Source organism: Haliaeetus albicilla, chromosome 3 (genome assembly GCF_947461875.1).
Source record: "Haliaeetus albicilla chromosome 3, bHalAlb1.1, whole genome shotgun sequence".
In the NCBI taxonomy this organism is placed as follows: domain Eukaryota; kingdom Metazoa; phylum Chordata; class Aves; order Accipitriformes; family Accipitridae; genus Haliaeetus; species Haliaeetus albicilla.
In genome coordinates this window covers 789,744-815,002 of record NC_091485.1, presented here as the reverse complement: position 1 = coordinate 815,002, position 25,259 = coordinate 789,744, and the positions used below count along the sequence as shown (strand labels likewise).

The 25,259-nt window shown below is 35.5% G+C and overlaps 1 protein-coding gene and 1 long non-coding RNA gene across 2 annotated transcripts; one reads left to right on the top strand and one right to left on the bottom strand.

Annotated features, from left to right (window-relative positions):
* Window positions 1-5,545: 5,545 nt before the first annotated feature.
* Window positions 5,546-20,423, top strand: ZPBP (zona pellucida binding protein). The gene is made up of 5 exons (XM_009920295.2): window positions 5,546-5,783; window positions 7,657-7,875; window positions 10,353-10,429; window positions 12,094-12,271; window positions 19,034-20,423. The coding sequence occupies exons 1-5, from the start codon at window positions 5,600-5,602 to the stop codon at window positions 19,123-19,125; spliced, it is 750 nt and encodes a 249-aa protein (XP_009918597.2). The 5' UTR covers window positions 5,546-5,599; the 3' UTR covers window positions 19,126-20,423.
* LOC138684663 (uncharacterized) lies at window positions 13,849-24,843 on the bottom strand. Its single transcript, XR_011323893.1, has 3 exons — window positions 22,230-24,843; window positions 19,611-19,711; window positions 13,849-16,040 (listed from the first exon to the last, which is right to left on the bottom strand). It is a non-coding gene; the product is annotated as an uncharacterized lncRNA (long non-coding RNA).
* Window positions 24,844-25,259: the final 416 nt, after the last annotated feature.

Below are 25,259 nucleotides of genomic sequence, written 5' to 3'. Positions count from 1 at the left end.
TTGTCAGACATTGGAATCGGCTGCCCAGGGAAGTGGTTGAGTCACCATCCCTGGAGGTATTAAAAAAGCATGTAGACTAGGTACTCCAGAACATGGTTTAGTGGGCGTGGATGATGGTTGGACTTGATTATCTTGAAGGTCTTTTCCAACCTAAACGATTCTGTGCTTCTATGATCCCTTGCCAGTTTCAACTTCTGGTTAATCTGCTCATGGAGGATTTAAACATTCTTTTTCAGAAGGATGCTGCTAATTAAATCATTGTCCTAATCTGTTAGTATGGCATGAGAACCCCAAATCATTGTTTCTGCATGGAGTATGTTGGGCTACTTCTACTTACGTTATTTTTCTCACATAATAAGGATTGCTTATCTTTCCAAGTCTGAGCAGGGAACCCAAGTTCTGTTTTTTGTTTCCTTTCATGTATGTCTCATTTACCCTTTACTGTAATTTCATTTTTAAAAAGAACAATAAGTATTGTGATGAATTTGTAAACCTGTTTAATCTCTTATTTTAGTTTACAATTTAGATTATGAACAATTCATCCTGAGCTTAATCTGATCAGACAGAGGACAACCTCCTGATTCACAATTAACAAAAATTGCCTGTTTCGCTCCTCTGGCTTCTGTTTACTCACACTGCAGTTTCAACAGTGTAGAACAGAAAACCATGGAGACCTCAGACTTCTTCCAGTTGACAGGTTTAAGTCTCTTCAGGCAGATTGCTTCAGATTGCCAAGTTGCTATGCCAACCTTGGTTCAGTAGCAAAAAAGCTATGGTGGCAGGGGTTCTCGGCACTTCAGCAACTTCAGGTGTACTAGAACCAGCAGCAAGTGGGCAAAACCCATTTCAGTAAGAGAAGAAAACTTGTGTTTTCCTGACACGACTTTTATAGGGATGAGAGAGGTTTTAGAAAAATTAAAAAAAAAAAACGGTAATGAGAGGACTTGAGCTTCAGCCACCACAATTTTGGGTAAATACCACAAAGATGTCTTAGTCTCCTAGGGCTGTTGTGACATTCATTATTTTTTTTTTTGACTCAAAGAAAGTATAAACAGAAAAAAGCTAAGGTTTCTAGCTCATGAAATGTTTGCTGTATAAAAGAATTTGATCACTTGGTCTCCTTTTAGAATGGGTGTAATCCTCTCCAAGTGGTAAAAATTATCTGGGTTTTGGTGTCACTAGTTAAGTCTTCTAACATTTGTCATAGCAAATCTCCCTAACAGTGGGAAACTAGGATTCATAAACCTTGGTTCATAGATTATTTCATACTTTTTCAGTGTGGTTGTAGGAAAGAAAAGAAAAGAATCCTTTCAGTGGAAATGTAGAACTGTGAATCGAGTTTTAGGAAAGTCTAACAAAATACTGCTTTTTGGAATGCTTCAAAATAAATGCAATTATTTAGGCATAAAATCTCTAGGAAGAGAGTCTATCTTTCATTGTACTATCTGTCATATTTAGAAAAATCAGATTCTCTTTCAGGCACACCAGCCCTTGACACACAAACCAAGAAGGTGTTTTGTGCCCCGAAAGTCTCTAGCTATATACATCAAACTTCATAACTACAGTAAAACCTCACAAAGAGCAGTAAACACTTTTCTTTCTGTAGGCATTAAAAAACAGTTCTGTTTTTTTGACAAGCAGCTTTGTTCACAGATAATTCCAGTCCACTTACATGCAGTTGAAAGAGTAATGAAAAATTAAATACTGCACAAAATGTAATTTAAAATCATTACAACTTTAAAATTAGCCAATCATTTTTCCTCATTTAGTATAGTGACTCTTTTGTACTAAGATCTGGAAATGGTACTTTGAAGTTTTTAAACAGCTGTTGGACTGGTTGGGAATAAGAGGTTTTCAGAATATAAGTGGAGAATAAAATCTTCAAAATAATTGCTTCTTGTATTCTGGATCTTAAAGTTTTACAGCATAAACCAGCATTTTTTATGGTGTTCTGAACAGCTAAATAGAACAGAAAAGAGGAAGCATTTCAGTGTTTATTTCCAAATGTAAACATTGGAATAGGCCTGTTCTAGTTTGGTGAAGATGAACCCAGGAATTTGGAATTACAGGAAAGTTACTGCTTTTCATACACACTGCCATCTAATATATGCATAGAAGGAGTATTTTTGTCAGAAGATGGTTACTGTCCTTTCATAGGACTGAAAAGTGTACTATAGTTATATAAAACAAAGCAACCGACAAATAACCTGCACTCAACCTCTCAACTACAAGCTAAACCCCAGATATTCTAAAACCTACTATTGGTATATCAAACAGTTCTTCTGTGGAGAGGGAAGGAAAGAGAATCTGAAGAAATATGAACCTGCTTTTAGATGTGTGTATCTGTATACTCATGCTATCCTTATAACCGATAAATGACTTGTACGTGTGTCCTGAGGGACTGTCAGAGTCCTGTCTGGACTACAAAACAGTAGGTTTCATTCCTAAGCAGCTTTTCAGGTGAACTCAAGTTTATTATATACCGTATTAGCTTTTGTTTCTGTACATGTATAATTAATCACTGAATTTACCTATTTGGACATCTTTAGATATTGCATATTTGAATTTGAACATGCTCCGTAGTTTAATATGAAGATTAGAATTTATTACCTGGATTGATAGCTGTTTCTAAATGTCTGAAAAATCTGTTTCTGAAAAGCCCATTGGTCTGATTCTGCTGTCATTTACTTTTGTTTTTAATATATAATTTCAAAATACAGAAGTTGCTTTACTGTAAAACTGGTCTGAATAAGAGGTGAGGTGGGAGGATGGTAAGTAACTTTATTTTTTTGCACTGAAAGAACTGGAAGGAGAATCAATCTGTTGGTTTTAAGTTTAGTAAACAGAAAAATGAAAATATAAGAACACTTAGTTTTAAATTTAATTACACAAGGGTACAGAAACTTAAGGGATTTAGTCTCTGTAATGTAATTCTCACAGGAATAGCTGTTTTGCATCCTTCTAATTCCTGAGGATTCTGGAAAATGGTCTAGCTTCCTCTCTTAGCATGAATTAAAAAAGAACATCTGTTTTAAATCATGCCAGTTTTCACTGACTCCAGGGAACCTCTGAACTTGATCACATTGCTTTTTGTCCATCATGCATGTGAAATGCCTCCTATGTAATAGAGGCATATTAAATCATATCATGTAATTCACATCACAAAATGTGATGTGAAATCCTGCTCACCTGTCTTACTGAACCTGCTGCAGATGAATAACAGGGAAAAAGTATTAGATTTAAGAAAAGGGTGGATAGCTTAATAACTTTTAAAATTTTGTTTTAAAGCTAACAGTCTGTTTTGTGAACCAAAACTTATCTGAGTAGGCAGTATTGATTCAGATAACCCCATTGGAGCAAGGCATTTTAAGTGCGGTTTCTTTTATAACACTAGGGGAAAAAAAAACCCAAACAACATAACAGGCTCTTGATTTCATGATCCAAAAGGAGATTCTTTACACGCAGACATACCATTAAAATAATTAATGGTTACTATGTAAAAATTCTGATCTTTTCTGGTATATGAAGCATTCATTATTCAAGGTAGGATAAAATTCTATAATGAAGTCAGTGACTCAGTCCTTCAGAAGAACACTTTACTTTTCCGTTTCTGCTAATGTACTTTCAAGAAATATTTGTGACCAGATCTCTTCACTGGATTTCCAAGTTTTATCTTTTGCAGACTTGTTGTCATCTCTGCAGTTCAGTAATGCATTTTGTAAGTATAGCAAAGCTGTCTGTGATGTATCTTAAAGGTGCTCTGGCTATCCAGTCAAGTAACGATGTTGTTGCTTTTGGCCCGCACAGGGCAGTTGCATATGCTAAAGATCAGAACTATAGTTCTTAAATCTATGCTGTTTTTCTGACAATATTAATCCGATAGCTATTCCAGCATACAGTAGCAAATGACATTCTAGTTTATAGACTTAACATCCTGAGTAGTTCATCATCAGATTAAAAACCTCTTCATCACCCAAAAAATGAGACAGTGTGCCGTTAATGTGAGAGCCTAGGCTGATACAGAATCCCAAACCATTCTTGTCAAAGAATTTGCACTTTCAGTCTTTTTAATAGTACTCTTTTTTTACCAGCACTTGATATTTTTTTTTTAAACACAGTGATATATATGACAAAATTAAGTTAATTAAAAGCTTAAATGGTTTCTTGAGGAACTAAGCTGTGCTACACCTTCCTGCCAAGTATGTAAAAAGATGCACTTCAATCAGGCTATTTTTTTTTTTTCCCAATATCTTTCTTAGAATCACATACCAGGAAAATCAGCATGCATCTACAGTAACATGTTAGTTTGAATAGGAGTGTGACTTTGAACTGAATTGCTTGATTGTACCCACTTACCACATTCTGTTTGGATCATGCTCTGGTGTTTGAGTGCACAAAGTGGATTCATTTTGGATGAAGCTAATTGGAAAGGTTTGCTTTGAGAAATAATGCGTGCTTGACCTGTAAAGCCAGATTAGGACTGGTCTGAAGTAAAAGCCCTAAGATGTGTGTAGTATAGATTTCATGTCCTTAGCATCGATTTTTTTCAGTCTAAAAATATGCTGCTTTTGCACCACACTAATTGTCTAAGCTTCCATCATCTACATAAAAGGTCTGAATTATTTAGGATGTTAAAAAGATTTTTTTTTTTGGCATCTGAAAATAGAAACAAAAATCCATTCTCAAAATATTTTATCAAAGTGAGTATTTTACCTTGAAATCTATTACAATTGACTCTAATCTAGTGATTCCCATGGTTTCCTTTGACAGCAGGATCGGCTGTATGTTACTATTTGAGAAACCCATATCTATATTGTTACTGCCTGAGGACCTTTTCAAGTCAGGAAAGGACTCATCAACTGTCATCATGTAACCCCCATGCAGGCTACATGGGACAACTCTATGGCTCATTATCAGTGCCCAAATCTGACCTTAAGCAGTTCTTTCCTTTCTCTTTAAAAACCTAGTTAAAGAGCCACGCTCATGATTTGTCCTTTGAAGTAGGATCCTACTTCCTCTCTGCCTTGAACTGAAGACTTGTGTTAAGACTTTGGCCACCATAACAATGCATATCTTTCCATGCAGAAGGATTATTTTACCATCCTAAACATATATGATTCTTATTTTGGCATACACATATAATTTTTGTGGAAGGTCTGTTATATAGTACTTGCTTAACTTGAACTTCCTGTCTTGCCTACTTTGAAGTTTACTGCTTGTTAAACACCACCAGCAGCTAATTCATGAGGCAGTTCCTGAAGACTGAAAGGTTAGTAGTCAGTTTAACTATATAGAGGTATAAAAAGAGATTATTTGCCCCCTTTGTCCTTTTTTTCTGGGAGTTCTTTGCTCTTGGAAGTGTTATTGGAGAGAACAATAGATGTCTGAGATCAAATAAAAACAGGTTTCTAGGACTGCTTTGTCAACCAATACTTAAAAAACACAGCAGCAATAAGACATATTTGTGTAATGCTGACCTGAGTAACACCCAGTCAGCTTCAGTTTCCGAGTCCCATGCCTTCAGCTGAATCAATAATATTATTTTGTGCACAGCTTAAGAGTAAATAACCATTTGGACCCTTACTTTCTGCACTTTCTCATGACGACAACTAAATTTATTTCGTTATTGTCTTTACTAGAAAACAGCAGTGTGCAAATAACACCAACAGGAACTTTAATATTGAGACACTTCAACCTGAGTGGAGTTTACACTTGTTCCATTGTTTATAAGCTAACAGCAACGCAACCTGATAAAAACCTCATAATAAAATATCTTATTTATGGTAAGTTACCAATCCAGGTAAATGTGTTGTTGCCTTGAAGAAGTTTTATTTTTAAAAATATGTGTTGCTATTTTAAAATAAGTAGGCTTATTTAGAATTTAATTTGCAGAGACAAAGACATTCTGTTTCTCTGGGAAATTGTTTTTAATATTAGTTGCTACCAGGCAGTTCATTTAATGTCATTTACAGAGCCTTAAATGAAGCTCAGTGGCTGACTGAGGAACTTATGAATACAGTTCTTTTTTAAAGAAACATAAAACATAATGAAATGTAACAAATTGAATGGGCAGTAATGCTTAATAACATTAAAATGGTATAATTTTAAACTGAATTATTCTTTGAGATTAATTTAGCACAGCCATATAGATTTATTTCACACATATTAATGCCTTAATTATTGCCTGATTGTGTTTTTTAAGTACCTATCATTTAATGATGTAATATTTGTAGCTTATTCTTTTCTATTCTGATTACATTTCCTTCTGTCAGCAGGTAAAAAGTCTTTGATAAAGTGAAAGATTGTAAAAGCAACGTCATTTATTCATTACTAGCTCTCCTTTTCTTCTTTAAAGGATATTTTATTCTTGTGGAGATGTAGGCAAGAGCTCCTATTGCCTTCAGCAGGAACTATGTCTGATCTTGAATTTAAAATGCGTACCAGTGCTCATTTAGAAACATCTTAGAGCACAATAACATAAATTAACCTCTGATGTAAATTAATTTTACTTTGGCACAGCAGCCTTCATACAGAATAACCGTGACTTCTAGCAGCTGGCTTGCTTGACAGAACTGGAAAGGAAAAAGTTTCTTTTAAGCAGTTTTGATGGAAAAGGTTACAGTTTTCAGTAATGCAGACTTATATCCTTCAATAAGGATCAAATCTGAATGTTAACATACAAAATTCAAGCTTCATACATACATACAAAAAAAGCTGGAATATGCAGCAGTAAGGGAAAAGAAATGGGGAAGGCAAAAGCAAGGTAGAGGATCTAATGAGCTGTCTTGATTGGGTACCATGTTTTGGATGTTCTGCTGCTTCTTTCAGCTGGTTTGGTTTCTATTCCTTCATTATTTCTTCCCTGCCACCCCCTTCTCATTTCTGTGATTATACCCACACCATGACCCCTGTTCTTCATTCTTTTATTCCTATTTTCTATTTAACATTGTGCTCTGTTGATCTGCAGCTTTGGGTAAGTAGAGTGGTTATCATGAAATAACTAGAAACACGCATTTTATGCTACATTGGCATATTTGTAAAAGGCGCCCAGGTGTGCATTTAGCTTTGCAGTAAAGGTGAAATAGCTGATCCATCCATAAAAGTAAATTTCATACCTATATGGAAGCTTTTTCAGTTACCTCTGCTCACAGAGTAGGAATTCCTGTTCATCTTAACTAGTTCATCTTCTGTTGATCTCTGGGGAAGAGGATTCAGTTTTTAAGCCCTTTAAAATACTTCTGTGATAGTTGACTAAAAAATATGTAACATACTACTGTAACTGGCCATAATTTGTGAGATGAAATATTGTGCCACCTACTAAAGGGTATTTTGTATGCTTCTTAACCTTAGCGTTCATATTCTTCATACCTTTACAGTAATCTCCTGTTGGTTTAAAAATTTAAAAATTACAGTAATAAAGAGTAAGACTTACTGACGGATATAAGTAAGAATGTTGACTTGTAAAAATCTCTTACGTGTTTCCAACTGGCGCAGCATACACTATTTTATCATTAAAAATTCTCTGGGGGTACAAAATAGGTATTGTTTATAAATTAAGTATTTAAATTGGCAATTTTATTTTCTAATATACAAATTACTTTTCTTCTTTTTACTTCATATATGTTCCTCATCATCTTTGACATTTTTTTCCTGCAGCTTATTCTGATCCTAAAAATTACTATGAGTTCACAGCCCAGTATCATACAGGCCCCTGCAACAGTTCTCATAACACTTCTTTTGAGAAAGCATTGCTTCAGATACTAAGCAAACTTGTTGCTGAACTTTCTTGTGAGGTTACATTAATTAAGTCAGAATGCCATCATGTAAAAATGCAGAGAGGAGGTCTACAGAATGAAATCTTCTTTACATTTTCAGGTAAAAATCTGCTTTGCTTTTAAAGAACGGCTAGAATTTTTATAGTTAATGGAATGTATTTACTCCTTATAAAGTTTCTGGATTGGAAAAATGCTTCAAAGTATTGCATGTGAAATTCATGTCAATAGCAAAAAGATAGTTTATCTACTCAAAAGTGTGTATTTTACATTATTTCAGAAGAGCTTTAGAACATTTTATAGCTGTGGATAGATGAATATATTTTTAATTTCGTGTCATAAAACATTATCATGTCCCTTGTTGCACACTAACATAGGAAGGAAAGTGATACAGTGCATTCTGTAACTCCCCAGATTACCTTCATCTAGTCACCTACAACAGGTGTATAAATGACTCCATGGATGTGCCTTGGTCTTTATAATCAGCTTCCAAATGACAGACTAAGGCTGGATGTCAAATTTTCAAGAACTAAAGTTAAATGAGATGAACTTCAGTACTTGTCCTTCTTTAAGTGGCAACAATAAAAGAGGGAGACTTCATAATTTTCCATTTCTTTTAAGACAAAAGGAGCCTAAAGGAGACCTGGGCAAAACTGAGTTGCCAGAAATACTGAGTTGGCTTGATTTAAAGCAAACCATTAGATGGCTTGGGAAGGTGTCACCAAATTATGGGATATTTAAGGATTCTTCCTGAGTGTGACTACGTATTGCAATAATTATAAAACTTTTGTATCTGATATTTGGGTGTGTTGATACATAAATGAGTTTATATGTAAATGAAGACCTCAGAGTGCCTTAGTTACTTATCCTCCTTTGATAAAGTTGAGTTATTAAAAATACATTTTCACTTTAACATGAATTTGTTTTCATAAAACATTGCCATAAACAGCTTTTCACTAAAGGCATTAACTGTGGAAATCTCAGTGTCATGTCAATCCAAAGAAGGTTGTTCCTTGTTCTTGAGACTTGTTCTCAGAATATTCCTCCTGAGCACTGAAACCATATGAAAAGAAATCGTCAACTCCTTTATGCTGTGAGTGAGGTCTGAACGAACATGTAAAACAGTCCCAATATATGTTCAGTTAACATGAAGTACTTCGTTAAGAGATATCTAAAACCCAAATAGATGCAACTTATAATTGTTGAGCTGAATCTATATAAGAACATCTGCAGTATTTTCTTGGACTTACTGTTCCTATTTCAGCTCTAAAAAGGCCATTGTTTTCATGTGTTGTATTAGATTAGTCACGATGTATCAAGACATGCACTTTGGAAAGATCCCTTTCTGAACAAAGTATATCAATTATGCTTCATTTTCCACGTTCCAATTTTAATTTTCTTGAAAATTAAATATAGTTGCTTATAAAAACAATGAAACTATTAGCCAGTTGTGTTTCTCTGAAAACTATTTGTAGTGGATAGCATAATGTATCTGAAGTCTCATTACTGATAGTGTAGTTAGTTAACTCTAAGGTTATTAGACTACATAAATGAGATTTAGCCAATGCCCAGGCTTTATAGAATATTTGAGCCTTAGGAGGACAAATTCTCCAGTTAGAGATTTAGGTGGATGTAAACTTTGATATGGCCCAGTGGTAAACTACACATTCTGAAGTAGCTTGAAGTCTTAGAAAGTACTTTTTGACTTCTAAGTAGCATTTGGTGTTTCAGAATTACTTCTGTGATAGAGGTATTTAAAGCTTATCATATAAGGAGTTAAATTCACATGTTAACAGATAATTTTATCTTTAATATGGCAGCTTACTCTAATGTCAGTTCTGGAGAGCAGTCCAGCAGCTTAGTTAACAGTTTCCCAGGCCTTCACCACAACATGTTAGTACTAGTCAGTTGATAAGGAATGTGGACCCGTGCAAATGGATTACTACGACGTAACTACGCTTTTTCTTCAGTCCATACTTGAAGTCTTCCTTTGGTTCTATGTGTCATAGGCATTCCTATGAGAATCTAAAGGGTTGCGTGGGCGAGGCTCTGGAACTGATGTGTTTGTGCAGTGGAGGGGAGCAGGGAAAATGTTTAAAAGCACTAGATATTGCCCTGATTGATTGTTCTTGAGAGAAAACTTGAGTCCGTTGCAGAAATAGTCAGAAGCCTGAACTGTTAGGGTTCCTGGATGACTGTTTTAAAACCTGAGTCTTCATAAAACCACAATGGCAGGCAGGTAATTAGAGAGTAGCTTATTTCTTTTGAAAGGATTCAGATATTTATAAATCTGGGAAGAGTCCAGAATTATACATTTCCTTGCCATTAGAATTTACAAATAAATGACAGTTCCCATAAGATATTTAAGTATACTGAAAATTATACATGGATGTATAATATCTATAAGAGGACAAGCTCTGTGATTTCTTTAAAACATTGCAAGTTAGACATGTGAAATATGGTAAAATGTCCTAAATACTTGCATCAGAACTGACGAGAATCTTAAATGAGTAAAAAAAAAAAAAAAAAGTCAATTTCATTGACCTTGTTCTTCTATAAACAGATTGTGTTTTGTTATAGTTGCTTCCTTAGACAGAGAAAAACACAACAGACTATGTCAGCAAAGTGCTTGTGATGCAACTCGTAGACTAAACAAGGTATGGTAGATGGAAGAATAAAAAGGCAACTAACATAATAAGCTACTCTCACAATAAAGTATAACAACATTAAAAATGAAACATACTTTGTTTAGTAAATTAATAAATTGATATAAAAGTTTTAGTGGATATATAATTTGTATCAGTTAAAATATTCTATTGCTGTTTGGCAATATTGCTAATATTCTGTTGCCATTATGGATAAGGCAGATCATGCTATCAGTCGATATTAAAGACAGTACATTAAGAGTATGAAAAGTGGCAAGACAATTGGGAAACTTTGAACATGTGCTATCTTATAAATATCAGATGTGCTGTTTCGCAATGGGAGTGCCTTTCCATCACTTCAAAGTGATTTTATTATTGATCTGGCAGAATTTTAGCTTTTGAAGTCATTTGGCTTTTACAGTAGAGAACCAGAAGCCAGAGTCTTGCTTACTAGGTTAACTGTTAATTCAGAGGTTCTTAAGGGAGAAAGGAGAAAGGGGAAGGGAAGTACAGAAGGAATACCAATAGCAGGTATGCAAATCATGCTTCGGGATTCCAGTGGAAGGGTGATGAGGTCTAAAATAACATTGTGCTCATTAAGCAGCTTCCATCCTGCCCACTGAAAAAAAAAACCCTAAATTTGTGGGGAAAGCTCATGATCAAAGTTCATCTTTTTCACACAGACAAGAGGATCAAATTAAGAGAGCATGAGTAAATGTGGTTTTGCCAATTTGTGTGTGTACTGAACCTTGCAAGCCTATTAAAGGATTTTTTTTCTTTGCTTTTTCTTTTTAGCTTTCTATATATATAATTAATCCCTGTATACAAATGAAGCACTGTCTGGATATGAAGCATTGATACTTTTTACTGTTAGACTTTGTCAGATTGCTAATGGGTCTATTTCTGTTACAAATTTTATATAGCTTAGCCACTTAGAAGTCACACTTTTGATTTTAACTACTGTGGAAGACACTTTATAAAAAATGGTCCAAAATTCCAGGGAAAATAAAGGATTTTTAAAAATAAACATTGCCTTTGGCTAGGGAGTTGGAGCAGATGAGATGGAATAGAGCTCCCTTGTATCCTAACATTTCTGTGATTCTGTGGTGCTGATTCTGCACTGATTGACGGGAATGTTTTTCCTAGCTAGGATTGTATTTGTGCAAATCTTTTTGAGTAAGGGAGTTAAGTCTTCTGTGATTATATTTGATTGATATAATAATAACAATAATCCCCTTGTTTAACTTGGCCTCAGGACACCTTTGGCATTTTCTTTTTATTGAACAGAAATAGCTAATAAAGATGAAAAAAGTATGTCCGAAATGTAAGTGGACCTACGTAAGAGTACATATGTAGATGGGAAAGCTGCAAGTCTATTGATGTTGGCCTACAGATGTCTAATGTAGGCAAAATTGCTATGGATTAGCTTTTAGAGTTCTATTTGTATACTTCTGAACACTTTAAAAGACATTGCATTAATTGATCAATGCTTATCTATATTAAAACCAACATATCCAAGAATATCAGATAGTCCTGTTTCCATTCAGTTACAATCAAAAGGTTTAGTGATACATCCTTTAAATCTTAATCCTAACTCATACTTAACATTCTTTTGTCTTGTATTCTGATCTCTTTCCATCAAAGATTCTGAAAAAATACTATTTGTTTCAATTTAGGCAAAACACCTTATAGAGAGATTTTTTAAGCAACAAGTGGAAGTTAGCAGGAAAAGTTCTGAACCGTTGCCTGAAATATACTACATTGAAGGTACTCTGCAAATGGTATGGGTTGATCGCTGCTATCCAGGATATGGAATGAATGCTCTAATACATCCAGACTGTCCAGAGTGTTGTGGTAAGTGACAAATTCATTTATCGTACAAAGTATTAAGTAGTGCTACAATGTTTTTTGCTCTGATTGAACTCAGTACTTTGCTATTTAAGTTTATAAAATTGTTATGCCATACTGTTTCGGGCTGTGATCCTGTCAAGTCTGTCAAGGTAACCAGTACTACATCAGGTTCGTACTCTCATAAAAACCTTGTTGATTTAGATTTTAAGCCAGACCCACAATTTCTATGGACTGATTTAAATTAACCTGAATCAGATTAAGTTCAGACCTCTAGATAGCAGTAGGGGTTTTTGGAATTAGCACAGAAAATCTGTAATCTGACAAGGTACGTTTCAAGTGCTGTTTTACAGTGAGAGAAACAAGACAGTTATTTTTGTTCTTAAATTTATAAAAGGGGGCATAATAATGCAATGCTTTCATCTAATTACAAACTTAAATGCTACATCCCAGATCTGAGTGAAGTAAGAATAAAAGATAAAATAATCACTCTGTATAGCTTTGCAAAATAAATTTGTAAATAGCTGTGATCCATTTGGAAGAATAAGGAAAGAGGGGGGAATGAATTCTGGTAATCTTATTTTTGTGAATCCTCATACTAAAATGAGTGATACTACCCTCCTTAGATGCTAAGGAGTAGATTGGTGTTTTAAAGAGTGGTTCTGCCAGATTGCATTTTGCCCTAGAAAAGGTTAGTCGTATGATTCCCAAATATTGAGCCTGAAGTCTCAAGGGAACAATGGAAGCAATACACATAGAGAATCTCTAAGTCTGTAGTCAAGCTTTTGACAGAGCTGATTCCCTACAGACCTAGAAATGGTGAAACAAAACACTGGATTACATATTGAATGACAGTTTACAGAATGGAATACACTTTTGTGATGGGTTGACCCTGGTTAGATGCCAGATGCCCACCAAAGCTGCTCTACCACTGCCCTCCTCAGCTGGACAGGGGAGAGAAAATAGAATGAAAGGCTCATGGGTTGAGATAAGGATAGGGAGAGATCACTCACCAATTACTGTCACAGGCAAAACAGATCCAACTTTGGGAAATTAGTTTCATTTATTACCAAACAAACCAGAGTAGGGGAATCTCTGCTCTGGTGCCTGGAGCACCTTCTCCCCCTCCTTCTCTGACCTGGGGGTCTGCAGGGTTGTTTCTCTTACATATTGTCACTCCTCTCTCTGGCTGCAGTTTCTGTGCTGCTGCAACTTTTTCCCCTTCTTAAATCTGTTCTCCCAGAGGCTCTACCACTGTCGCTGATGGGCTTGGCCTTGGCCAGCAGTGGGTCCGTCCTGGAGCCAGCTGGCATTGGCACTGTCGGACATAGGGGAAGCTTCTAGCAGCTTCTTGCAGAAGCCACCCCTGTAGCCCCCCGTGCTATCAAAACCTTACCACACAAACCCAATACAACTTTGAAAAGCAATAATAAAAATATGAAAGAAGATAGAGACAACTCTAAAGTTGCAGGATGTGCAAAATGTTTCCATATGTGATTGTTTTTTCCAACTTGTTGCCTTCATCAGAAGGAACTTATAATTTTTGATCCATGTCTTCCAGCAAAAAGTAACAAGTATCTGGATGGGATATATATAATATCAAATTTATTAATTTATTTTAATACAGAATATTGTTGTACATGATTTCAAGGTAAGGTACATGCAAATCAAGTTTAGAAAACTGTGTCTTTAGTATGATTTGTTTTATACATACATCTTTGTTTTGGGCTTTCCCCCAGCATATCTGACTCCATTCTAAACTAATTTGTATTCCTTTTTTCTTCAAAACACAACTTTCATTTTAGCTCTGGTGGCTGTTTAACATAATTAGTAAAAAACAATACTGTTTTCATAGCTGCCATGCTCCTTTGCCTCCTGCACTAGACAGAAACACTACATAGCCGTACACCAGTGTCAGCCCAAGAAGCTGATCCCTGTTCAGATGGGATCGTAACAGACACCACTTTAGCAGATACAGGGGCAAGCTTTCACACCTGAGGTACTCAAGAATCTGAAACAATCAGCCCTGAAACTTGACCAATTACTACTTCCCATAGTTGAGGATGTCATTCTGTCAGCATGCTCAAACATATACTCTTTTTCTTAGTTGACCTCTTGGTAAAATCAGTAATCACCTTTCCCAGAATCCAAACCACCATATCATAGGCAGTAGAACTGAAAGGGTCCTCTGCTTATCATTCTACCTCAAGGCAAGATAGGAGCTTCAGTTATTCCTGACAGATGTATCCTGCATAATCTTTAAAACCTCAGAAGACTACATAGACTCCCAAGGAAATATAACTCAGTACTGCACATCCTCACCACTGGAAAGCTTTTTTTCCTAAGATATTTATGTAATTTCCCTTGAGGTAGTTTATACCTGTTACTTCTTGTTCTTAGTAAATCTGGAAATGTTTCTATTAACTTATCTTTGAAACAGCTTTTGTATATCCTAGAAGACTCTGACCATTTTCTTCTTCTGATATTGTCTTCATTGAACTAAACCACCTCAAGTTCAGTCTTTTTGGTCATGTTTGATAGACCTTGTTCAGCCTGTTTACTGTCCATTATAGGTTCTCTACCTTTGTTTTCAATGCCTCAAACTTCATGTAGTAGTTCTCAGGAGACCATGCCAATATGGGAGAATTAGTTGCGATTTGCTAAAATCCCTGGATTGGTTAGTTACTTAAACAGAAAATAAATATTTTCCCTATATCTTTGTTAGTGGGGTAGCTTTTTCCAAAACATGCACTTACTCATAGAAGCATTTTGATAAATACATTTCATGGCAGCACAGCAGAGTTCAACTTCTTGGGTTACCCAAGTTTCCCTTGTAGTTGCAGAACTAGGTCCTGTAATACAGTTATAGCAGTTTTAAGGTCCATTTTAGAACTATTAGGGAGTTTTGGTCTCTTTAGCTACTCTTGTTGTATAATTAGAAGATCAAGCTTTCAATCTAAATTAATTAATGAAAAGTTCATACTTATTTGCCCTGATGGGGAGAACGCCTTTTAGCTTAAGTAGATTTTTTTTTTTTGTCTCCTGTTTTATAATCAGAACAAGTCAATTACTTTCTATCTGCTTTTGTAATAGTTTGCATTCAGCAAACCTATATCTTGCATGCCCTTTTTTGAGTTTAGTATTCTTGCTCAGGGGTGACTAGAATTTAACATGGTATTTGAGATGAGCTCTTACCAGTGCCTTTTACGTCAATAGTGCTTTTCTTTGGGCCTAAGAACCTCTCTCTCAAATGATCTAACAGTAACAAGCTTCCCCTTTTCATTGCGACTGATTGTGCTCACAGTCCTCTTTAATGAAACAAATATACAGGCCTTTCTTATTATTTCTTCCTGCCTATTTAAAGCTTGTCCTTATTCACAGCTTCTGCAAGTTTTGTTGTCAGCATAGTCCATTGGGAATTTTTCTGATAATCATGTTAGTGGAAAGATTTAGTAAAGTGTGTTTAAGGGCAAAGCTCATGAGTAATCCCTTTAGCAATTTATCTCCAATTCTTATTTCCCTTTTAAGCATCATTCAGTAGTCTTTTTTTTAAATTTAATTCTAACCATAGTCTTCTGTAGTTTATTATATTTGTATGTACTGCTGTATGAGGTGCTTTCAAATTAATTATGTGTTTATCTTCATTGTAAAACAACATTGGGTTGTATTACTTTCCACTTACCTGCATGTGTTTCAGCATTCATTCATGAAATCTTTACATAGTATAGAAGTCTTATCAGCTGTTCTGTGGTTTCTTGGACTTTTTTTTCCTTTTCTGAAAAATTTATAATACATTTCTTACCAGTCATAGGTTAGCACCAGTCATAGGGTATCACCACAGATAAATTGCAAACCTCAGATTATCATCTGTGTTACCCTTTAATGAGCCAGTTCTATTTTGGAACATGGAAACAGATGTTACTCAGACTTTCTAATTTAAGTACATTAAACTTTGAATAGTCCAACTGTTTCTAGTCTCTGGGTCTTGATAAGGATATGACAGAATGGGAGAGGTTATGGACTAGGCCTAAGAACATGGAGAAATAAAAAAACCTATCCATATTCTCTGCAGGTTTCATAAACAAATCTACTCTATTTTTACTTCTCATACAGCAAAATAGCTGGATGTTCAGTTATACCTGTTCTCTTTCCTCTATTTTTAGAGTATCTGGTTTCATGTAGTTTTCTAGTAGTTTTGGTTCCTCCATGCTGTTGTGCATGCTCTGTGAACAATACATCATTTATTTTCCATTGCCATCACATAATTTGTGCACTAAGCACAACCCTTTCACTTACTGCATCATATACCAATCTAAATCTCCTGTATTAGAACTTGCATTCATTTCCTTCCCAATGCTTCTGTCTCATGTTCTTTTATATCATACTATATCCTCATTTGTTCCCCCCCCCCCGCTGTTGTTATTAGAATGGCATTAAATACTGAGGTATTGTCACCCTCTACTCCCATTTTCTAGTCTGAATCTCTTTCTGAATTAGTCCATTAGACATGTTAACCTGATTAGTCACTGTGTGATGTATCTATCTTTAGAGAAATCTTGGTAGAAAACACTGGTGGTAAAACATATCAAAATTTTGTTCATCTGGTACCAGATAAGCCTCAGGCAGAACCTTTTACTGAGTGATTTTGTAGAGGCAATGACTTAAAGACACAGAGTTAGTGCTGATTAATAATTCTGTTTAGTCTTCTGCCTCTGTAGAGCAGTCTTGAATAAACAGAATTGATGAGTACAACCATCTTAGAAATTATTTCATATGGTTTTATCTTAATTTTAATGTTTTTCTGCTTTTAGAGCCCTATTTTATATTAAATAAAGCACATTATTCCAGGATAAGTTAATTAAATATTTTGACAACAGCTACATGAGGTATGATCCACCATTAAATTTTACTTAACATATGCAGTTGAGTCACTTCCATGTCATCAAAATTTCTAAATATAATTTTTCTGCTTTATAAATCATTTTATTTTGAGAGTTTTTTTAATCAGATGCAGCTGTGAGATTAATAGAGTACAAAGTGTTCTATGTTTCTTAGGGCTTCTCTGGAGAGACAATTTGATATCATACCCGGTACTAGCTTTATGAAATATTTTTTATCATGTATTATTCTGTAGAGCTTGATTTCTGTGGTATTTTTAGTAGACTATTCAGTATCTAGTCAGTTCTAATTTGGTTTTCTTAATTTCTTCAAATCAGTATGGTGATTGTTTATACTACTGAAACATAGTAACTTGAATAATGTATTTCCTTTTGACTTTCAAGAGAATATTGTAATACTCCTAAATATCAGAAAAGAGTACAAAATACTAGTTAGCTTATAGGATACAAGAACAAATTAAGACATTATGTGCATTTCATGAGAGAATATTTTGCTAAGATGTTTATACTTCCAAAGTGAAGGTACACCAATAGGAGTTTTCCATTAGTGAAAAGATTGAAACAAGTTAAGTTTACCACTTAAAGAAACTTTCCAGCAGCTGGTAAATAAGCTACAGGTCCCTACTTCAGATTCCTTTCTCTTTTTCATGCTTTTTGCTAGACAGCAAACAGATGACACTTCTGAGAAATAAACTTTTATCCCATTGTAAGAGAAGTCTACCTTGCTCCAATTAAATAAACTGAAAATTCTGAAGGATTTACTAGAAGTGTACCTATAATCTTCAATAAAAAGAGTAGAATTATTCCCCTGGTACACAAGATGATTGATTTTCCAGACAGAAAGTTTGGAAATGCCTTTAGTTACATGTTTTCGTAAAGGTTTCTCTTTCCCATAAAGCCATCTTGGTCTGCCTATACTAATGTACAAGAAAGGCAAGGTTTTGACATCATCTGCAGAGGACTCCTCTCACATTTCATAAGAGCTCCAACTCTTCTTCAGTCAATAGCAGTGGCAAAAAATGCTAGGCAAGCTAATAACAGCCACTGGGGATCAAGTGAATCCTGCCAGCCTCAACAAATGAAGATAAACCAAACCAAATACTGAAAATCCTGCTGAAGGTTTGTGCAGTAGTGACTAAGAAGTCATTATTAATCCAGGCAAAACCCAATAACCAGGTAAGCGCTGACCCTGCAAAAGGAAGGATGGTCTCAATTACCTTTGCATACTGAATACTAATGCTGTTAGTTAAAGAGCTATTCTAAAGAAAGGCTACCATTGCCAAATTGAAGTATGATTCAGGACAGTCATAACCAAATAGCTCAAATTCTCCTTTTTTCTGTCAAGAGCATAATGCTGAGTTAAGTCTTTTGTGATGAAGTCATTCTGCAGATGACTGTACAGACTTCATCAAATAGCATAACATGACCTAACAGGAAAAAAAATTCATTCAGAATACTTGTTCTGTATCATACACTGATTTCTGGTTTGCTATATTATTTTTGCACTACTTAATAATTATCTGAGCTTAGATTTCAGCTTTATTTTGTCTTGTATTACTTATACAAGCAGCTATACCAGTTTATTTAAAAAATTATTGGATATAGGCCATATTAAAATGTAATTGATGGACATATCCCCTGTAAGTAGATGGAGTGAAAAGGGGTGAAGAGAAAAATATGGTGAATAGATGATGTATAATATATATACACAATTTTTTCATCATCAACTAGCAGAATGCTGGAAAAAAAATGATGTTTTTTTCAAATAGATAAAGATGCATTCTAAACATTTCAAATGTAAATATTTTATCACTTAAATTCCACATTTTGTCCTTTATTTTTTTTGTCCTTTATGTTTTTTTGTCCATAGTTATATGCAGTCCAGGATCATACAATCCTAGTAATGGAATTCACTGTCTTCGGTGTGACAGCAGTTTGATATATGGAGCAACAAAGTGCTAACAGCTGAGGGATTTGCACTCTTGCAATAGCTCTTACATGTTTTAATGTGATAATAGTAATAAATATTTTTAAAATGTGTACAGCTTGTTTTGGTAATATCAATAGAATGCAATGATTAATCAGCACATTGGTAAAATATTTGAGGTCATACCACTTAGGACTACTTCATTTTTAAGGTCTTTAGAAAAACTGATAGGTTAATACCAATAGAGACAACTAAATTGTAAGAAGAGAATACAGAAGTAGAGGTTATTTTGCATACTTACTCCTTTGCTGATAGACCTCAGCTCCTCTTGACACAGACTGATGTAAGGAGTCTGTGTTGTAGTTTTCATCTACCTGTCCGTTCAGTTGTTGTTAAGAGGATTATGGTGAACAGCTTATGCTGTACATCCAGCACTGAAAGGTCACGCATGTTGCAATGTAGCCTCAAATGCAAGAATACCCTAAAAACGTTCAAGATAAATTATAATATCACTACTGACCAGTTGGTAACCTCTTCCCAAAGAATGTAAAATTCCACTTGGGTCAGTCATCTGTTCCACCTTTAAAGATACCATCTTGAGCATAACCCTGTTGCTCTTACCTGAAGAAGACAAACAGTAACATAAAATACCATGGTACTTTTTATGACACTCATCTTCTTTACTTAAGTAGACTGTTGAGCATTACTAAATGGTTGGCTCAGTGCAGTCCTTGTCATTCATTAAGAAAGCCTTATTTAAGTTGGTATTCAGTAACAGAATCCTGTTTAAACCCCTGTTTGTTTTGTAGATCATACCCATGCAAATTGCAAATTTTTTAATAAATATTAGAGTTTATATTCTTTTTCCCTTAGCTCTTTCTCCTATCTAGTTCATGTATAAAAATGAGCTAGATTGAAAGGCCATTTTTAGCTCTTTGTCATATCTGGAAAATGGTGTTTGCAGGTGTTTGTTTTTTCAAGCACAGATACAGACTACAGGTTTAAATATGTATGTCTTCAGGAACTGTACTCTGAAAAAAGGAATAAAAAAATACTGTGCTACATCTAAGAAGTAATTTTTCAATATGATGTATTATCTCAAGATACTATACTATAAGCATCCCACTAATATACTGTTTACATGACAGAGCCTGAAGCTCCAAATATATTTTGATGTAAAGCACACAAAAAAATGAAAACAGTACATTTGAAAGTAACTAGTAAGACTGTATGATTTGCCTTTCTGGTTTGAATGAAGTGAAGTAACTTTTATATAAAACATGTGCAATTAAGACATTTGAAAAAAATGGAAAACAAGCATTATTAGCATTCTACAGAGTCACACTGTTTATTGCTCAAACACTAGTATAAACAGCATAACTAGCAGAATATATAAAATAGCTCTTTTTATCAAATGCCATTTGAAAATAAATAGCTGGGAAAGAGCATGTTAAAAGAAGTTTAACAGTTAAGAAATTAAACTATTTAACTGTAATCCATAGAATGACTAAAGGCTACCTATTCCTTATTTTTGTGTGGCAATTAATTAGAGATGAACAGACCACTGTGTTGTTATATTAGGCTGAAGCACTGCACATTCATATGTTATCTCCATAATATCCCACTCACAACAACACTAAATTAGTTAGCATTAGATTGAATTATTAATGGCTAAAGAGAGAGCATAGTATGTAGTACTGTCTTTGAGAAAATACTTTGTTTTTGTTAAAAAAACACCATACCAAGTAATATCAGCACATGGAACTTCCTACAGTATGGATAGCAAATTAATTTGAGAATTACCCTCTGAAATGAATGCAGCTTTTTTAAGGCAATAGCAATATAGATTAAGCAGCATTTCGACATTTTTAGGTCTTTACCTTCCTGTTGCACATCAGAAAACAGAAAGCTCTGGCTGGCAGATTATTTCATCAATTAAAAGCATTTACAGAATTGTATCTATACTTTGAGGGAGAATAATAAAGCTGATGTAGTTTTCACTGGGCTGTTATACACACTAGAATATTGACTTCTCCATGCATACATTTATGGATTTTAGCAGAGTATAGAAACGATGTTTTTTGGTCCTCCTGATAGGTGAAATTAACTTTAATTCACAAAGTTTGCAAATCCTTTAAGGCTTACTGGAAAAAGTAAAGCAAGTGGTTATAAAGGTTTGTCTTTAATTCTGCCTACTATGAACAAAAGCACTTTACATGAGTATTTGTGAAGGTTCTCTCATTCGCTGATTGCAGTCAAGTACAGATGCTTTATTATAGGTGCAATCTGTGGAAGAAATTCTGATCTCAGTTAGCAGTATTACTCTTGGTTTATGCTGGCTTAACCAAGAAAAGAATTCTCATTTGTCAATGCATACATGCTGTGTATATAGAAATAAACATCTCTCATTGCTAAAATACTTCAGGTCTCCTCTCCTGTACAGCTGGAACCAGAAGAAAGAATTTCTTTGCATGTAAAACCATGGAAAAAAGTTTTGTTTATCACAGAATCATAGAATGCTTTGGGTTGGAAGGGACCTTAAAGATTACCTAGTTCCAAACCCTCCTGCCGTGGGCAGGGACACCTTCCATTAGACCCGGTTGCTCAAAGCCCCATCCAACCTGGCCTGCAACACTTCCAGGGATGGGGCATCCACAACCTCTCTGGGAAACACGTTCCAGCACCTCACCACCCTCACAGTGAAGAACTTCTTCCTGACATCCAATCTAAATCTACCCTCTTTCAGTTTAAAGCCATTACCCCGTGTCCTGTTGCGACATGCCCTTGTAAAAAGTCCTTCTCCAGCTTTCCTGTAGGCCCCTTTAGGTACTGGAAGGCTGCTGTAAGGTCTCCCCGGAGCCTTCTGTTCTCCAGGCTGAAGAACCCCAACTCTCTCAGCCTGTCGTCACAGGAGAAGTGCTCCAGCCCTCTGATCATCTTCATGACCACTCTCTGGACTCGCAACAGGTCCATGTCCTTCTTATGTTGGGGGCTCCAGAGCTCAACACAGCCCAAAATAATGACATGTTAAACTTGCTTTCATTTCCTCATGTTACATCTGCTGTGCGTTTTCTATTTTTCCGCATTGTGTGTGAACTGGTATTTGCACTCTTATTTTCACCATTTTTCATAAACTCACCTCTTCACTGTGAGGTAGAATCTGTGCACACAGAAACACTCAGCATACTTCACTTTCGCAGTGGAGTCCTGTGGTTTGTTCAGAATCTGCAGCAGTGCTCTATATCCCGCTGGAACTGGCATGCTTACTGTTTTATGTGATATTTTTCCCTTTTTGCCAAAGAAACATGAAGTAGGCTAACTTCTTGAGTTCTACTAAATTGACAAGATTACTGGCAAATATAAGTGACAAACTCAACATTTACAATCAATAGATTATACATACTCAACAAGACTAACTTGCTATTCCATTACTATATTCTGCCTATTCTTTTCAACAATAGCTTTAATTATGCTGTGTATTTTTTAAAAGCAGTGATCTTTTTAAAAGCAGGAAACTGTTGTTACAGAAATAGCATTACTATTAGCCCCAAATGAACCTAACATGAACAATGTAACAAATATTTCTAGTAAGTTGAGAGTTGATTGTTTTTAAACATCAGGTTTTGTGCTGCTAATTATATCAGTGTTTTCCTATTACTGATTAATTAATATTCCATATCAGTATTTCCACATAGCCTCAACAGGTAAACAATAAAATCTTTTGACTTCTCTGTAACTGATAATTGACATACAAGTTTGGAGTTTCCCTGTATTTGTTTTAAAAGTGTATAAAATTAATGAGGCATATATTATATATAAGCAATTGGAAATACATACTAGGTTGTGTTTATTTTTTCTCTGCTATGGGAGCTGTTTAATGTGACATTTCAAATGACTGAAAATTTACATTTTCAGCATGGTTGAGCATAAGTATTTTCTAAGAAGAAAGAGGATTCTGGAAAGGAGTGGCTGTCTTGTCAAAACTGAACAAGTTTACAAACTTTCTGAAGTACTACTTACTTTTATCAGAAAGTGATGAAAAATTTGAATTCTTGGATAGCCAGAAAAATAGTCTGTGATATTCAGTTCAGTGCTGTCTTCGTAGTTTGCTTTTTGTTTTTAATGAAGCAGGAATACAGGGCAGAAGGTGTATTTTTGCAGACAGAAACCCCATGGTAGCACAGGCTGTGAAGAAAATTCATTGCCTGGTAAGGGGGAATAAATGGACCGTTTAGTTGGATTGCATTAGATTCTTAAATAATATGTGCCTTTCAAAGCCTCCTACATATTATGGAGCTATCATAGTTTAGATATTAAAGTTACCATCAAAAGTAACATCAAATACTTTACAATCATGACAATATAGTTTATATTACAACCATATAAGAACAGAAGAGATTGTCTTCCAAAGTAAGTGAGGGAACCTTTCATCATACCTTTTTCTTTCTTATTTGTATTAAAGACTTTAATTCAATGTCATTTAACCCTGGCTTTCAATTTTACACCTCTGGAGATGATCTAGTCCAATACCTTGCTAAATGCAGGTTCAGCTACAGCAGGCTCCTCAGGGCCGTGTCCAGTCGGGTTTTGGCCATCCTGAAGGACAGACACTCCACAACATCTCTGGGCAGCATCCTCCAGTATTCAATCACATTTACCATATGATTTTTTTTTCATCTCCCACTAGAATTTCCTGTATTTCAATTTGTGCCCAAGTACACTTCTCACTTTTCTTATGATACTCCTTGAAAATCTCCCTGTGAAATACCTGTATGATATTGTAGCTATGTTTTTCTTTTGTTGAACAATCCTATCATAACATTCAGTTCCTCTGTCTCATATCTTTCCTCTTTTTCCCCTTTAAGTCTTGCGTAAGTATTTAAGTGAATACCAGCACTTCCATTTTTGTGGTTTAAATGAGTAGTATAAAGAATCCTACTGCACACTAACTGTGCAATTTGATAATTACCTGAAACCATCTAGGATATCATCTCTTCAGGCACCTGCTTACACAGGTTTGAAGCCAAATTAATGTATAGTGCACTCCTACAAAAATGGGTGAGGCCAAACCACTAATTAATTTGTCTTGATTTCAGCTGGGAAATAAGCAGAAGCAAGTGAAGTAGAAGCAGAAATCTCATATTCATGCCAGTGCAGCTACATAAGAACATCTGAGAAGAATATTCATTATCCAAGCAACAGACCTTCAAACACAAAATTATTAATGAGCTATCAGTGTGTCTGGAAATATAGCTTTTATAGATACAACCCACCTGCAAAGCTAAAGGACTCCTCATATGCAGAATGCATAATACTGTTTGCACTGAAGCAAAAACCAGCTGAGTACCTAGGCTTCAGTAGAGAAGCCAATATTCTCTGGAGTTTGGTTGACTGGGAACAATGCAGATGGCTTTTCTCTTATTATTGAAGGTTAAATATCAACAGGTGTATTACATGACCAAATCATAACATTTAGATAAGTACATGCAGCCACTACAGCAGTTCTGGTTTTTTGCTTAAATTGGTTTAAAGGTGAGTGGTTTCCAACTGCACTCCATAATGGCTAATTTTTAACTTTGAATCTTTTAATTTCCACGTTTTCATTTTCCACTCCTCTAAAGAGAAAGGAAGGTTTCCGTTTTAAGCCTCTGTCTATGCGAAGTGACATTATGCAGCAGGCTGCAAATCTCAGCTCCCCAACTCCACTGCCAAAGGCCCACATGCTGCTTGGTGCGGTCACCTGTTGGGGGTTCGGCTCTGTGCTGGGGTTGCTGACAGTATCACCATGTGCTAGGTCTGGCTGGGGTGGAGTTACTCTTCATAGCAGGTGGCACGGCGCTCTGTTTTAGATCTGTGACCAAACAGTGCTGGTAACACACCGGTGTTTTGGCTGTTGCTGAACAGTGTGTGCACAGCGTCAAGGTCTTCTGTTTCTCAGTTGCCCCCAGTTAGCAGAGTGGGGGTGCGCAAGAGCTTGGGAGAAGACACCACCAGGCCGGTGACCCAAACTAACCAAAGAGATATTCCGTGCCATATAGCATCATGCTCAGCAGTAAAACGGAAAGGAGTAAGGTTTAGGTCAGGCTAGCTATCTTTTGCTTGGGAACTGGCTGTCCACCAGTCTGCCCATGGGAGGTAGTGAGTGATTGCCATTGCATCACTTCTTTTG